The sequence below is a fragment of the Rhineura floridana genome, chromosome 10 (assembly GCF_030035675.1).
Source record: "Rhineura floridana isolate rRhiFlo1 chromosome 10, rRhiFlo1.hap2, whole genome shotgun sequence".
Classification (NCBI taxonomy): Eukaryota; Metazoa; Chordata; class Lepidosauria; order Squamata; family Rhineuridae; genus Rhineura; species Rhineura floridana.
The window spans coordinates 41,843,496-41,859,782 of record NC_084489.1 but is presented as its reverse complement, the minus strand read 5'-3'; the positions used below and the strand labels follow the sequence as shown (position 1 = coordinate 41,859,782).

The 16,287-nt window shown below is 44.7% G+C and overlaps 1 protein-coding gene across 1 annotated transcript in view; it reads left to right on the top strand.

The window, feature by feature from the left end:
- The window catches only part of DNAH11 (dynein axonemal heavy chain 11), a 321,971-nt gene that overhangs the window by 55,193 nt on the left and 250,491 nt on the right, over positions 1-16,287 (top strand). The window contains exons 23-27 of the mRNA XM_061586942.1: positions 189-272; positions 2,213-2,371; positions 12,158-12,280; positions 14,729-14,851; positions 15,286-15,510. Of these exons, the coding sequence (XP_061442926.1) occupies positions 189-272; positions 2,213-2,371; positions 12,158-12,280; positions 14,729-14,851; positions 15,286-15,510 (714 nt within the window). The remainder of the gene's footprint in view (positions 1-188; positions 273-2,212; positions 2,372-12,157; positions 12,281-14,728; positions 14,852-15,285; positions 15,511-16,287) is intronic.

Genomic DNA, 16,287 nt, shown 5'->3' with positions numbered 1-16,287 from the left:
ACTGACTGGTGCTAATTTCCCTAATTCAAAACCCTGCACCTTAATATGGCTTGTTTTAGTAGTGTAGACCTTAAAATTAACAGACAATAACCTGTACTCTGTCCTGCCTTTAGTACTGATCTGTTTCCTTGCAGAAAATTGTCTCTACCAAATGTTGTTGACATTTCTTTCTGTTCCTCCTGTTTCAGAGTAGCATTAATGACTGGACAAAAAGCTGTTGGAGAAAGATTAGTATGGAACATATGGATGTAGAACTCAGAAAATTTGCCAAGGCAAGTTCCAGAGCTTCTCCTTACATTTCCACCATTTCTTTTGCTTCTTTAGCTTCCCTCTCTCTTCCCCCACCCTTCATACAATGTCTGCTCTTTTCCCAGTGTATCAACTTTCTTTCAACCTTTACATTTTTTTAAACCCAGGTTTAGGTAGGGATGGAACGTTCTGTCCATTTGGTTCTCTCAGTTTCTCATTTTCCCAATCTTAAATTCAGTTCTCCACATTTCTGCAGTAATTTGAGATTTCCTTATGAAAATTCTCCAGCATTTTAGTGTGAATTTCTCCTAATAAATCCATTTTTGTAGGCAGTTTTAACTAATGTACACATTATTGCAAGCAATTTCTCATCATGGAATGCATTTTTGTATGTTATTTTCACTCATATATTCATTTTTATGCACACTTTCCCCTAACATAAGTATTTTTGTAAATATTGTTTGGTTGGTGAACTGCATTGCAAAATTTGAATAAGTGCAAATTTTGAAGGATGGTTGTGCTTCTGTTCTCATATTGTTCCAGAAAGTGCGAACTTGATAGATTTGGCTTCAATCCAAACTGAATCAAATTTCTTGTCCATCCCTAGGTTTACGTCCTGATGGAGGGAAATTATAAAATCATGCCTTCATTTTTTTCTGAAGGGAAATAATCAAATAAGATCAGATCTGTATACAGTTCTAGCATATGAAAGTGGCTAGAAGCACATAGAATTTGTATTTTTAATGTGCATGCTGTCTTTTGTTTATAAACAGCAGAGATATTTATTTGTTTTCAACATTTCATGTCCAGATTTTTCAATCCCTAAGAACTCCCTCTCCAAAGGTAGCTGACAAACATTTCATTTATTAAAAGATGGGGGGGGGTTAGGCTGTCTTATAGAACAATATCCTGTCTGGGTGACATACAAAAGCAAAAACCCAGTTGCAATAATATGATTAGAACTGTAATAACAATAAAACAGCTATAAAAATTACATTATTTCCTCCAAAAAAAAATAACCCACCTAGCAGCACCAGCCAAGGTGAAACAGCACATTCAGCCTAAAGCTATATGGCAATTAAGCAGCAGATCCTATTACTAACACACTTTAAAGTCCTTTTACCAAATAATGATTGGGCCAAGTGGGCCTTTCTTGGGGGGGCACTGCACAATCACTGTGCTGTGGCTGAACAATCCTAGTCTTCTGTTTTCCCCAGCTTCAGTTCTGAAAGCAAGAGAACATAGATCAGAACTGTAGATCTTGATGGATAGACGCATGTGAATGAGACAGTCGTTCATCTATCTAGATGTCACTGGGCATAGTTAGTCCTGAACATAGTCTAAAATTCCACATAGCTTTCCCCCTACTCTTAAGAAGAATTAATAGCCATTCACCCATGTGGTGGGAGGGGGGCTCTGTGGCTTCACCTCAATACTGGCATCGCTGCAGCTTACCTAGATGGGATTGGGGCAGGGCAGGGCCGTGGTGAGGTCAGGGTTGCACAGATGCACTGATGGAGCCAATACAGTCCTCCCACGAAAGCACCTGGGCAGCCTGACCTTGCTGTTGCCCTACCCTATCTGCACAGGGCAGCTCTGCCCTGCCACACATGCTGCCCTTGATTAATCTCAAAACAATTTCTGGTGTGTTGCAATTGATTGTGCTAATAAAACTAGCAGAAATACATATGTATTGCTATCACTTGATATGATAGATGGGATACCTTTCTCAGGGAATTTCAATTACTACACCTATGGTTTTCACTATTAGTCGTTGTATTTTGAATCATATATAACTTCTAGTGCATTCTGGAAAGCTTAATCCACAAAAGCTGTCATAATGAATCTGTGAAGTCTTTAAGGTGCCACAACACTTTTTGTTGCTTTTAATATTTTGACAGTGATATCAGACACTGCTGGATGACCGAGTGTTCCTTAATATTGTTGTGATGCTTTTCCTTAGGAGATATGGTCGCTGGATAAAGAAGTTCGCTCCTGGAATGTATATATGAATCTGGAGTTAACAATAAAGAACCTGTTGACATCGCTGAGGATTGTAACAGAGCTGCAGAATCCAGCAATGAGAGACAGACACTGGTATCAGCTGATGGATGTGATAGGTGTAAGTATCTTTTTAATGCCATTGTAAAGATCAACCCTAGCTCTTTTGTCACATATACTGTCTTACTCATCCTCCCACCTCACAGTTGTGGCACAGGAGGTGGGGCACCGCTGTTGCACTGCCTTCCAGACTGCAGTGACCTTGCTGGTTACCATGATGGGGCAGGGCAGCACAGAATTGGCAGGGCAGTAAATTGGCAGTGGTAACAGGCACAGATGTGTATGCTTAATAAATAATAATAATAAATTTTATTTTTCAGCCGCCTGTCTGTCCGGGTTAGGGACACTCTAGGCGGCGAACAACAAGAATAAAAACAATACATATAGATCAACATAATCAAATTTTAAGCTAAAAAACCATTCATTAATTCAATTGTAACATAAGTTAATCTGTCCCAATCTTGTAGGCCTGCCTGAACAGCCAGGTCTTCAAGGCTCGGCGATAGCTGGACAGGGAGGGAGCATGTCTGAGACCGAAAGGGAGAGAGTTCCAGAGGGTGGGGGCCACAACAGAGAATGCCCTCTCTCTGGTCCGTACCGGCCTAGCTGTTCTCACCGGTGGGACCGAGAGAAGGTCTTGCGAGGCTGATCTCGTCAGGCGGCACAATCGGTGATTCTGGAGGCGTTCCTTCAGATATACTGGGCCGAAAACATATAGGGTTTTAAAGGTCAACACCAACACCTTGAATTGGGCCCGGTAGACAACTGGTAGACAGTGAAGATCTAATAACACTGGGGTGATATGATCCCAGCGACGGCTATGCGTAATCAAGCGTGCCGCCGCGTTCTGTACCAGCTGTAATTTCTGGACCGTTTTCAAGAGTAACCCCACGTAGAGCGCATTGCAGTAGTTTAAGCGAGAGGAGACCAGGGCATGTATCACCTGAGGGAGCAGGTGAACAGGAAGATAGGGACGCAGTCTCCGCATCAGATGTAATTGATACCAAGCTGCCCGGCTCACTGCTGTAATCTGAGCCTCCATAGACAGCTGGGAGTCAAGTATGGCCCCAAGACTGCGGACCTTGCAGTCACTGCCAACCCTGTGCTTACCCCAGTCTTGCCACTGTACTGCCTTGCCTCATTCCAGTCCTGGTGAACAACATCACCACTGCAGCCAGATAGGCAGCACAGCAGTGGTGCCCCACCTCACATGCTACAACTGCCATCACGACAACTGCAAATGGAAATGATTTAACCCATTTTTTTATTTCATGAGCCTCTTCATTTTTTTTAGGTCACCTTCATTATTTTGATGATTGGTCATGATTCCCAGAAATAGGTTAGCAAACAGCAAACAGCAATGCAGCAGCTTGTGGATTTTGTAGAGTAGCAAACTTCAAGGCTTTAGTCAGGAGAATTCATTTTCTTCTTGAATGTTAGTAAGTCATATTCCACAATGGAACACAATCCAACAGGTCTGTCTCCTTCACAAGCTTTATAAGCCATATGACCTGAGCAAGAGGATGCTGAAGGTCAAAATATCATTGCTTTCCATGCTTTAGAGAACGACCTCCATGGAAACATATTGCATAAATATAGATATAGCTGCATAAATGTACATATTGCTGTATGGATTTCCTTTGATCATAAATTTGTCTTAATTGTTTTTACTACTGAATTTTAAATTGTTGTAACCCACCTTGGGACCTGTTGGTGGAGGGTGGGTAGTGGTAGTAGTAGTAATAATATGTTCCCAAATTCTGTCTCAATACTGATCTCTACAATTAAACATCACTGTATATAATGAAAGAAATCCCTTAATCCTATACCTTGGAAATGCTTTCTTCTTGTCTTCCTGTTGTGATTTTAGTGTCTTGTATTGTTCTTGTTGCAGATTGATTTATAGCATTTTATTATATTTTGTTTTAATATACTGTTTGCTGCTTTGGGGGCCTTTGGGTTGAAAAGGAGTATGTAAATAAATTATGATAACTGAAGATGATATCTAGCTAAGTCATATTCAGAGTTGCTCCGCTGAAATAAATTTACTTCCTTAAAGTCCATTGATTTTCTCTAAAGCCTTCCCTTCGTTTTTGCTTATACTGCCCTCTCCTTTGGCTGTGTGAGGGCTAGTTAGTTTGTTCCTTCTGTAATTTATATATTTTATAAATTCTATAATTCTATAATTTACATGTCTCTACTATCTAATATGGCTCTGTAGAAGCTGGACAGCCCGAGATACAGCGCACTGAGGTGATACCGCACCTTCCCCATTGTGTGCGTGTATCTACCTGTGTTGGGGCCATGCTGAATCATTTCTTTTAGCGCCCTAGCCTGGACAGTGCACAGTAGCGGTACTGCACCTTCCCCATTGTGTGCATGTATCTAGCTTGTGGGCCATACTGAATCAAAACTATTTCCTTTGGCACCCTGACCTGGACAGTGCACAATAGCGGTCCCGCACCTTCCTCATTATGTGCGTGTACCTAGCTATTTCGGTGCCACAGTGAATCAAGGCTATTTTCTTATGGCGCCCTAGCCTGGATAGTGCATCCTCTTCCTCATTGTCATACTGCACAGGAGTGATACCGCACCTTTCCCATTGTGTGCGTGTATCTAGATCTTGATATGGCAGAGCAGCGACCAGAGGCAATGCAGACTTCAGGGCCAAACCAACAGCGCAAGGCCCCGGCGCAACACAAAGCCACAAAGCATAAGTATTCCAAGCTGTATTCCAAGGCTGTCGCCAAAACTAAGCATTTGTCTACCCACAGCATTTCCAAGTGAACCCAATACGTCTCAGTCCCGGCCTCAGAGGAGCCTGCTCAGGAAGCATTAACTACTCTTTTTCACTCTCCCACTGCGTCATCAGAGGACGAGTTTGAAGGGTTTCCCAGCCAAACATCCTTGACCTGCCCTTCTCATCCGATGCCAGCAGCATCTCAACACTCTGATATTACTCTGGCTTCGTTGCCTCAACCAGTTCAGCCACATCTGCCTCCACAAGAACACACTGTACCCTCTGATCCCCCTATGGGGTTACAGTTGACTCCAGAATTTCTGTCCCAGCTGCGAGATGTACTGGGGTTTCTCTCCCAAGCACAGCCTCCATCTCAGGCCAACCTATCACCTCAGCAAGCAGTTCCATAGCATTCCAGTTCTACAGGGCTACGTGGCTGTAACGATGAGGTTCCACCCTCTTCGCCAAATCCCTTCAATATTTCCAGAGGCAGAATGGGCGGTGAACTCTCAGGGATGGATGACTATTTGTCCTTTATGCAGGCAGAAATTGATGAATGGAGTGGGGATTCTGATCTGCAAGAAGACTACTCCTATCGCCTTTTTGACTTGGCTGATTACCTTCCTCTCTGCCGTAGAGTGATGGACACCCTTGGCATCCAACCTTTACAACCGCGACCTACAGCTCCTCCTGTGAAAGCTGCCAGGGTTCTCAAGTCCCCCAGATTAGCGGACCACTCTATTCCTGTGCCAGATCCCATCAACAAGCTGGCTCAGGAGGAATGGATCCGCCCACTGTACCCACGTCGCTTCTCGCCTTTAGCCAACAGACTCTGTACCTTGGCCCCAGAATTCAAGTCTTTCCTGAATGTCCCTTGAGTGGATCAACCAATTTTGAACTTGGTATCTAGGTCACTCCTTCCGAAAGAAGGAGACTCCCAGTTTAAAGACCCCTCTGAACGGCGGTTGGACTTTGCTCTGCGCAAGAACCACGAGGCCACCGCCTATTCCATTCGAGCTTCTACTGCCACCTCTATCTTCTCTAGAGCTTCTATGATGTGGCTGGATGACCTTTTGGACGATCCCAATCTGGATCCAGTCAAACTTTGAAAAGGGCTAGTTAAGTTACACAAAGCAGCTGCATTTGTGGCAGATGCCACTCTGGACGCAAACCACCAAGGAGCACGGGCCCTAGCTGCAGAAATAGTGGCTTGGCAAACTCTCTGGCTCCATCCCTAGGACGCTGACACCACAGCCAGGGCCAACTTGTCTACAGCTTTATACTCGCGCTCCTTGCTGTTCAGAGAGGACACCCTTAAAGCGGTTTTGATAGACCCTAAGGACAACCGAAAGCCAGTTTTAGCCATAGCCAAGAGAGATGACTGCACACCGTTCTGAAGGTTTGCCCCATATCGTTCTTTCCAACCCTTTCGGGGGGTGCGGCCTGGGGGGCGAGGCAGCGATTCTCAAGTTGCCAATTTCTGCTCCTCCAGGGCACCCTGGCCCAGTCAGCGATTCCAGGGCAGAGCTCAGTACCAGGGATGACAAAGTCAGTCTTCATCATACGGCAGAGGAGGTCGTCAGCGCAGACGGTTCTGACGGTATCCCTACTGTAGGCAGGCTACTCCTCTATGCAAGATCCTGGCTTGCCTTAACACATGTCTCTTGGGTCAGAAATTTTTTTTCCCACTGCTACAACATAGAGTTTTGGTTGACCCCTCTGGACAGATTTTGCCTTTCTCCCGTATCCAGATCGCAAGAATGGAGGAGGGTCATGCGGGATGCCATAGATCATCATCTCAACATAGCCGCAGTAGAACCAGTACCGCCAGCAGAAAGGTCGGAGGGCATTTACTCTGTTCTCTTTGCGGTTCCCAAGTGTGATTTGTCATAGGGGGTGGTCTTAGACCTCAAGTTTGTCAACCGCTTTGTAAAGTACCGTCGGTTCAAAATGGAGTCCCTGGCATCAATTGTGGAAGCACTGCAACAGGGGAACTTTCTGGCATCCATCAACCTGAAAGATGCGTATCTCCGATCTGTCCGAACCATCGATCATTCCTGAGGTTTTTGTTAGGCCAGCATCATTTTCAATACCAGGCCATGCCGTTCAGCCTTGCGTCGGCCCCAAAGGTATTTACCAAGGTGATGGTCACCCTTGTGGCCTTCCCCCATCTACAGGGAGTCCATATCTATCCATACTTGGACGACCTTTTACTTCGGGCGGATTCCAAGGACCAGGGCAAAAGACAGATTCACTACACTCCCGAGGTCCTAAGGACCCATGGTTGGCTAGTCAACATTGAAAAGAGTCACCTAGAGCCAACTCTGGGAGCAATACTGAATACTACACAGGCCATGGTCTTCCTGTCTCCAGAGCGTATTTCAACCATCCGAGACATGGCAACCCTGCTGACGCAATGCTCAAGGGCGGACGTCATGTTTCTGGCAAAAGTTCTTGGGACGTTAGTCTCCACCATTCACATCGTCCCATGGGCCTGACATCACACTCGACCACTCCAGTGGGCCCTATTACCATTTCAGGTGGACATTGCCAATTCCAACCATCGTGTGATCCACCTGGAGCCATCACTGCGTGCATCCTTCCGCTGGTGGGCAATGATGCCACACCTCAGCAGGGGTACTCTGTTTCAGGAGCCAGACAGAGCCATAATAACCACAGATGCCAGCCTGACTGGCTGGGGCCCCCACTGCAATTCCTGCTTTGTCCAGAGCATGTGGTCCAGAACAGAGCAACGTCAGAATATAAATTGGCTGGAACTCAGGGCTGTCCACCTGGCCCTTCGGCATTTCCAGCCATTATTGTTGCTGCAGCATGTGCTAATCCGAACAGACAACACATGCATAAAATCGCATTTGAACAGGCAGGGGAACCAGGTCTCAAGTTCTGCAGGCAGAAGCGACCTGAACGTTTGACTGGGCCAAGAATCATCTGCTGTCACTAAGGGCAGAACTTCTCAGCGGGGTTCTGAATGTGACGGCCGATTGGCTCAGCAGGCAGCATGTGAGTCCAGGAGAATGGAAACTTCATCAGTGGTGTTCAACCTTCTCCAGCACCGGTTTGGCACCCTCACGGTGGACCTCTTTGCCTTGAGCCACAATTGCCAGCTGCCCCGCTACTTCTCGAGGTACTGGAATCAACTGCGGAAGCGGTGGATGTGCTGACAGCACCCTGGCCAGACGGTCTACTGTATGCCTTTTCCCCAATATCTCTCCTGGGCAGGACATTGAGAAAACAGCACAAGGGAGCTCCGCTACTCCTGATAGCCCCATACTGGCCTCGCCGACCATGGTTTTTGGACCTTCTCTCACTGTCAGTAACAGACCCCTGGAGACTGCCTGTCAGGCCGGAGCTGCTCTCACAGGGACCGATCTGGCATCCGGATCCAGACTGGCTGAGTCTAACGGCCTGGCATTTGAACAGAGGCAGCTGACTAGCACAGGACTGCCTCGGGGTGGTTGACACAATTCTAGCATCTAGGAGACCGTCGACAAATCGCATTTACCAGAGTACTTGGCTTGCCTTTTCCAGCTGGTGCACCTCCTAGGGCTTCCTGCCTTCACAAGTCACTGTACAACAGGTTCAATATATGCAGTTCCTATATAGAGGGCTGAAAATGGGACTAAAAGTGAACACCTTGCATCGTCATGCCTCCAACATCTCCTCAGTCCTGTCCGTCTCCTCATTTGCCGTTCCTGTGGGCTCTCACCTGCTCATCAAACGCTTTCTGAAAGGGTCTGCCCACCTTTATCCGGCCGTGCATCACCACTTCCCTTCCTGGAGTCTATCGAAGGTCCTACAAGCCCTGCAGCGCCCTCCATTTGAACCCCTTGCTTCAGTGCCTCTTCGACTGTTGTCCTTCAAGGTCCTGTTCCTGGTGGCGATAACATTGGCGAGAAGAGTCTCAGAGCTGGAAGCCTGGTCATCGGCCCGCCATCTCTGCATCTTCCATAAGGACTCAGTTGTGTTGCGTCCAGATCCATCCTTCTGCCCCAAGGTCAACTCAGTGTTCCACTGTAACCAGGACATTGTTCTTCCGTCATTCTGCCCAAAGCCCGTCCATCCACTAGAGAAGGCCTGGTATTTGCTAGATGTTTGGAGAGCTCTCAAGATCTACCTATCTTGCACGCAGGATATCAGACTAACTGAGTCATTATTTGTATCCTTTCACCTTAGGACCTTGGGGGGAAAAGGTCTCTAAATCCAGTTTGTCTTGTTGGTTGCAAGCTTGTATTACTCTAGCGTATGAGTCACTTAACCTTCCAGTGCCTACTAAGATAACGGCACATTCCACTATGTCAGCCGCTACTACGGCTGCCTTCGCAACCAACACACCTGTTGCAGATATCTGTAGAGCAACTGTATGGTCTACTCCGGACTCCTTTATTAAGTATTACAAGATAGACCGCTACGCCTCCGCTGATACTTCCTTTGGGAGGTGTGTTCTGCAACAGGTTACTTCTCATGACTAATCAGTAGTGGTCCCTCCCTATTAGGGCTGCTTTGGTACATCCCACATGATGGCATGCTACCTGGGGAAAACGGTCTATTGGCCTCACCTGAAGGGTGGTTTTCCCAGGTATCATGCCATCACGGCCCTCCCTCTTGGAGGATGCTGGGGTGTTTTCTACTACCTTTTACAGATTACTATTCCCCGTTAATTGGGGTTTCTTTATGCATTAAGTCAAGATCCTTGACTATGTTAAAATTATACGTGTTGCTTCTACGTGGTTAGTTCCTGTATTTTCCTTGTTGGTAGGCCAGTTGGCCATTGTATTTCTCAGATATCTCACTTCTGACTCGTCGCAAATGAACTGGAGTGGGAGGGGCATGGTTGCCCTAGGTCTTGACTTTGGTGCATTCTTGCCTTCAGACTCTAGATGGCAGTATTATCCACATGATAGCATGATATCTGGGAAAACCACCCTTCAGGTGAGGCCAATGGACCATTTCAGGGTATGACTAATATTGGATAGCACAATAAATAAATAAAGCTGGTTTTGAGCCCCCTCAGCAATGTCAAGAATGATAGACATGAAGGCTTCAAGAATGAATTAATTCTGATAATTTATTTCAGAAAGTATTGACAATGGGTAATATCCAATGCTAGTCTTACTCTGAGTAGATTAATGAATGAACATAATTAACTTGGATTAACTAATTTCAAAGAGTCTTGGTAGCACTTAGTTGGATGCAACCCTATGTCAACTGAAGCTAAGAAGATTACCTTCCATAGCTAATGGAAGATTGTACAAATCCCAGTAGCTGTTTTTGCAACCTTTGTTACTTAAATGGTAATTTTTTCATGTTTATAAATTATCCACCATTGTAGTCATTGGATAGTGACAACTACTGACCGGTTGCAAATACTCCCTTTTTAGGGAAGGTGATTGAGAGGGTTGTGGCACAGCAACTGCAAGTACTCTTGGATGAAACAGATTATCTTGACCCATCCCAGTCTGGGTTCAGGCCTGGTTATGGATGACCTTTATCGGGAGAAGGACGGGGAGTGCTACCCTGTTATTCTTACTCGGTCTCTCAGCGGCTTTTGATACCATTGACCATGGTATCCTTCTGGGCCGACTTGGTGAGATGGGTATTGGAGGCACTGTTTTACAGTGGCTCCAATCCTATCTCCAGGGTCGTTCTCAGAGAATAGCATTGGATGACTGTCTTTCGGGCCCCTGGCAGCTGTGCTGTGGGGTGCCGCAGGGTACCATCTTGTCCCCCATGCTGTTTAACATCTATGTGAAGCTCTTGGGAGCAGTCATCAGGAGCTTTGGGGCGAGGTGTCAGCAGTATGCTGATGATACCCAGCTCTATTTCTCAATAACATCTGAATCGGGAGAGGCCGTGTAAGCCCTGGACCACTGCCTGGACTTGGTGGTGGGCTGGATGAGGGCCAATAAACTGAGTCTGAATCCTAGCAAGACGGAGGTGCTGTGTGTTGGTGGTTCCCGAGTTAGGATAATTGGTCAGTTGCCTGCTTTGGACTGGGTCGTATTCCCTCTGAAAGAGCAGGTCTGTAGTCTGGGGGTGCTCCTGGATCCGTCTTTGTCACTAGAGGCCCAGGTGACCTCAGTGGTTAGGAGTGCCTTTTACCAGCTTTGGCTGGTGAGACAGCTGCAGCCGTTTCTGGACTGGGATAGCCTGACCACTGTTGTCCATGCACTGGTAACCTCCAGGCTGGATTACTGTAATGCGCTCTATGTGGGGCTGCCCTTGAGGTTAGTCCGGAAGCTGCAGCTGGTGCAAAATGCTGCAGCAAGACTGCTTACTGGAGCAGGGTATCGCCAACATGTCACCCCGCTGCTGAAAGAATTGCACTGGCTGCCCATTTGCTACCGGGCCAAGTTCAAGGTTCTAGTTTTGGTGTACAAAGCCCTATACAGCTCAGGACCAGGATACCTGAAAGACTGTCTTATCCCTTACATACCCAGTCGATCACTGCACTCTGCAGGTGAGGGCCTCCTGCAGATACCATCTTATCAGGAGGTTCTTTCTGTACAATATAGGAAATGGACCTTTAGTGTGGCAGCACCTACCCTGTGGAATTCCCTCCCTTTGAATATTAGGCAGGCACCATCTCTGCTATCTTTTCAGTACCTTTTGAAGACTTTTCTTTTTCAACAAGCCTTTTAAGTTGAGTGCTATCCCAGTCTGTGTCTGTGTCAGAATTGCTTAATATGTTTTTAATAATGTTTTAACCCTTTTTTAAAAGTTTTTAAAATGTTTTGTTTTAATGTATTTTAGGATTTGTTTTTTATGATGTTTTAAAGTGTTTTTAGTGCCTTATTTGCCTCCCTGGGCTCCTGCTGGAAGGAAGGGCGGGATACAAATTAAATAAACAAATAATAATAATAATAATAGTCATAGCCTGGATCCTCTTTTCTAAAATCAAACATCTGAAGAAGTGGGGAAAAGAGAAGTTTATGCTTTCTCTCTTTTTATTATAACATCCAAATGTAGACTTGTACCTCTTGCCCATGAAAAGATGCGAAGTCCAGAAGTCAGTTGGACAATTCACTCATTAAAAGATAAATAGGGAAGATAGAAACACATGTTGAAAGCCTGTTGTATATTTTGCAGCTTTGTTTTTCAATAACTGAAGAGACAACATTAGCAGACCTGTTGGCATTGAAGCTGCATAAGGTGGAAGATGATGTCCGGAACATTGTTGACAAAGCAGTGAAAGAGCTTGGAATTGAAAAGGTTATTATTCCTCTGTTTTTCTCATCCAGATTTCTCCTTGGATTTGGAATTTGGAATTACCTAGTCTTGTTTCCAAAGTAGAACAGATGCATTCAAAATTCTCCGTTGTTGGCTATCCCCACAACTTTTTGTACAGATCACTGCACATACAGATTTTATTTCAACTTCAAGTTCCTTTGACTCATTTGTGTCTTCTTTCTCTGAATAGTGCATGTATATTTTGGTAAAATACTGTGACAAAACAGTTTTTCTGTGATTGTGTATGTGTGATTGCAACATGTTTGTGTGCTCATTTTTACTGATATACATGTGCATTGATAAAACATTGTAAAAAGGTAATCTTAACTTTATCACACATATGATCACATTAAAATTCCTTGAGTGGTAATTTAGCAATAAAAGTTAAAGGTGTCCCCACACTTATAGTGTGAGTCGTTTCCGACTCTTAGGGTGACGTCTTGCAACGTTTACTAGATAGACCATACATATGGGGTGGGATTGCCAGTTCCTTCCCTGGCCTTTCTTTACCCCCCAGCATATGCCGGGTACCCATTTTACCAACCACGGATGGATGGAAGGCTGAGTGGACCTTGACCCCTTTTACTGGAGATTCGACTTCCTCATTCCTTTGGAATCGAACTCCGGCCATGAGCAGAGCTTTGGCTGTGTTACCACCGCTTACCACTCTGCGCCACGGAGGATTTAGCAATAGGCAGTAGCAATATAGCAATATTCGTAAAACAGCGTTCACAAAGAATCTAGATGTGATCAGATGAAGATTGCTTTTTTGCAGTGTTTTATCAATGCGCACAAGTGCACATGTACATCAGTAAAACTGAACCCAAACAAGAGTCTTCATGCCATCATGCATAGAATCTTATCAAAACTTTTTTCCCTGTGTTGTGCCTGGAATCTGTGAGTGGGTGGATGGGAAGGAACAGGCTGAAGCTTAATCCTGATAAGACCGAGGTGCTGCTTGTGGGTGACAGGGGAAGGTTGGGTGTTGTTGACCTGAGGCTTAATGGGGTGAATTTACCCCTGAAGGATCAGGTCCACAGCCTTGGGGTTGTTCTTGATTCCAAGCTATCCATGGAGGCGCAGATTTTGGCAGTGAGCCAGGCAGCTTGGTATCAACTACACCTCATACGGAGGCTGCAACCCTACCTCCCTATTCATCAGCTCCCACTGGTAGTACATGCCCTGGTCACCTCTCGATTAGACTACTGCAATGTGCTCTACGTGGGGTTACCCTTGAAAACGGTCCGGAAACTACAACTGGTGCAGAATGCGGCGGCTTGGTTGCTTACAAACAGCCGCCGCCGCGATCACATCACACCAGTGTTATTTCATCTACATTGGCTTCCAGTTGTTTTCCGGGCCCAATTCAAGGTGTTGGAGTTAACCTTTAAATCCCTATACGGTCTCGGCCCAGTTTACCTGAAGGAGCACCTCCAGTACCACAAATTAAGCCACCCGACTAGATCAGCCACGCAGGGCCTTCTCTCAGTCCCACCAACGAAAACAGCTAGGTTGGTGGGGACTAGAGAGAGGGCATTTTCAGTGGCAGCCCCCACTCTCTGGAACTCCCTCCCGTTTGATCTTCGCCATGCCCCTTCCCTGGATACATTTCGCCGAGCCTTAAAAACTTGGCTCTTTGGACAGGCCTTTGGGATCTCCAGGGTGGGCTAATTTTTCTGTGATTGTTTATTGTTTCTGATTGCCCTACATAGTTTTACGCCTGCATTAGTGTTGACTGCATTGTATTTTATTCTGTAATTATATTGTATTTTATTGAATTTTAATATGTACGTCACCTAGAGTGGCTTCAGCCAGATAGGCGACACAAAAATTAAATTTATTATTATTTTATTATTATTATTGTGTTACAGTGCTTTATCAGTATACTGTTGTACTGGCAATGTAGTGGGCTGGAAAGATGGAAGTGAATGGAAGGAACTGAAAGCTATAAGTCAAACTGTACATTCTTCAAGTCCAGAATTACTTTTAGATATTCTGATAGTTAAACTGGAATTCAGGAAGAGTGGAATGCCGGCAGGGTGAACCAAATGTACAGAATGGGGAAAAAATATTTTGGTCCCCACTTTTCTCTTCTGGCTATATGTGTGAATTTCTGCAAGGATTTCAAGTCATTTGTCTATGGCCTAAAGGAGGGGTGGGGAACCTGTGGCCTTCCAGATGTCGTGGACTGCAACCTCCATGAGTCCCAGTCAACATGACCAATGATGAGAGTTGTAGTCCAACAGGATCTGGGGGCATACGTTCCCCACCTAAGGGGTACATGAAACTTTACCACAACAATTAAGAAAATAATACCTTTTTAGATAAATAATGGCAACATACTCTTTTAGGAGAACTCTGTAGAAGATTGATTGGATAATATCACTTGACTAAAAACTTTTCTAACTCGTATTCTGATATATTAACCAGATTCTCATAGAAATCAGTCAAATATGGGCAACAATGGAGTTTTCTTATGAAGAGCATTACAGGACCAGTGTTCCTTTGTTGAAAACTGATGAACAACTTTTTGAGACTTTAGACAATAACCAAGTAAGATGTTATTTGCTAATGTAAATAGTAAATGTGCTCGTTCCTGAATTACTAATGCGTTTTTTATAATTGGACTAAACCTACATGTCTGTTTCCAAAATTTGTATTTACAGTGAATCTTAGCTGTCCCAGATGTTAGTCTGTGAAATTATACGTGTTCTTGACTGTATATGTTTTTAACAAAAATTCCTGTCTGCGTAGGAGTTAGCAAAATTACAGGTCCCTGGTCTCTCTCTTTTTTCCTAGATAGTATGGAATCATTTAATAATATGCTGTCCATTTGCAAGGTTTGAAAATGTCTTTTGCTGTGATTTACTGTAATAATAGCTTGCACAGATTTTTGTAAAACTTTTGTAGCTTTGACTCCTGTGCCTGTTCAAGAAATTTTATTTATCCTTTAATTTTATTTCCCCTCCTTTTTTTTGTTTTTCAAGGTTCAGCTGCAAACAATTCTACAAAGTAAATATGTTGAATATTTCATTAAACAAGTCTTAGGCTGGCAAAAAAACCTGAATGTGGCAGACTCAGTCATTTTCATTTGGATAGAAGTTCAACGTATGTGGTCTCATCTTGAGAGCATTTTCATTGGTTCAGATGATATCAGAGACCAGCTTCCTGAAGATTCAAAGCGATTTGATGGCATTGATGCAGATTTTAAGGTTAATGAGGAAATATCAACCTAAGAATACCATTATCAAAATCTACCAGTCTTGTTCTTTTCTCTTTAGGGAAAACACTGACAGTGCAATCCAAACCCAAAATCCTCTGGCATGAGCAAGTGGATCTTGGGCTGTCCAAGGCTGTGTCACCATAACTCCTTCAACCTGGCTGAGCCGGGCCATGCTGGCTCAGCCAGGGCTCAGCTGGCAGAATTTGCGCTGGTGGAAGTCCTCAAAAAGGGGTGTTCCAAGGGTGGAGCAGGGCAAGGAGAGACTTTTAGCTCAGTCCTGTGACCTGGCAACCTGGTGGAGCTTATGCTAGCAAAAAGTGTGGTGTAAGTCAAATTTATTTTAAAGGCTTATTTTTCCTCTGCTAGGTTCAGCCAGAAGTAGCCCAGCTCCTGAATGGAGTTTGGAACAGAGGTAAATTACACCAGCCTAAGCCAGCCTAAATTCCATCCACTTCCTGTATTTAAGATTGCTCTGTAAGACTACTAATGTTATTAAATGTCAGTGAAGTCCAGGACTAAGGAAGTAAGAAGGCATCATTTTCCATTCTGCCTTTATTTGTTGCAGGCAGCACTGTTTATGTTCCACTGCAGTTCATCTTCCGCCACAAACTGTGTTACTCGTGCTACTCCACTGTGACAAAATTATGTAACATATGTAATTTGTATAACTAATGATGTAAATTACATTGTTATTACGTGATTCCACCCCATTCAATTCAGTGGAAACACAATGGAAATGCTGGGGCAGGAAACATACTCAATTACG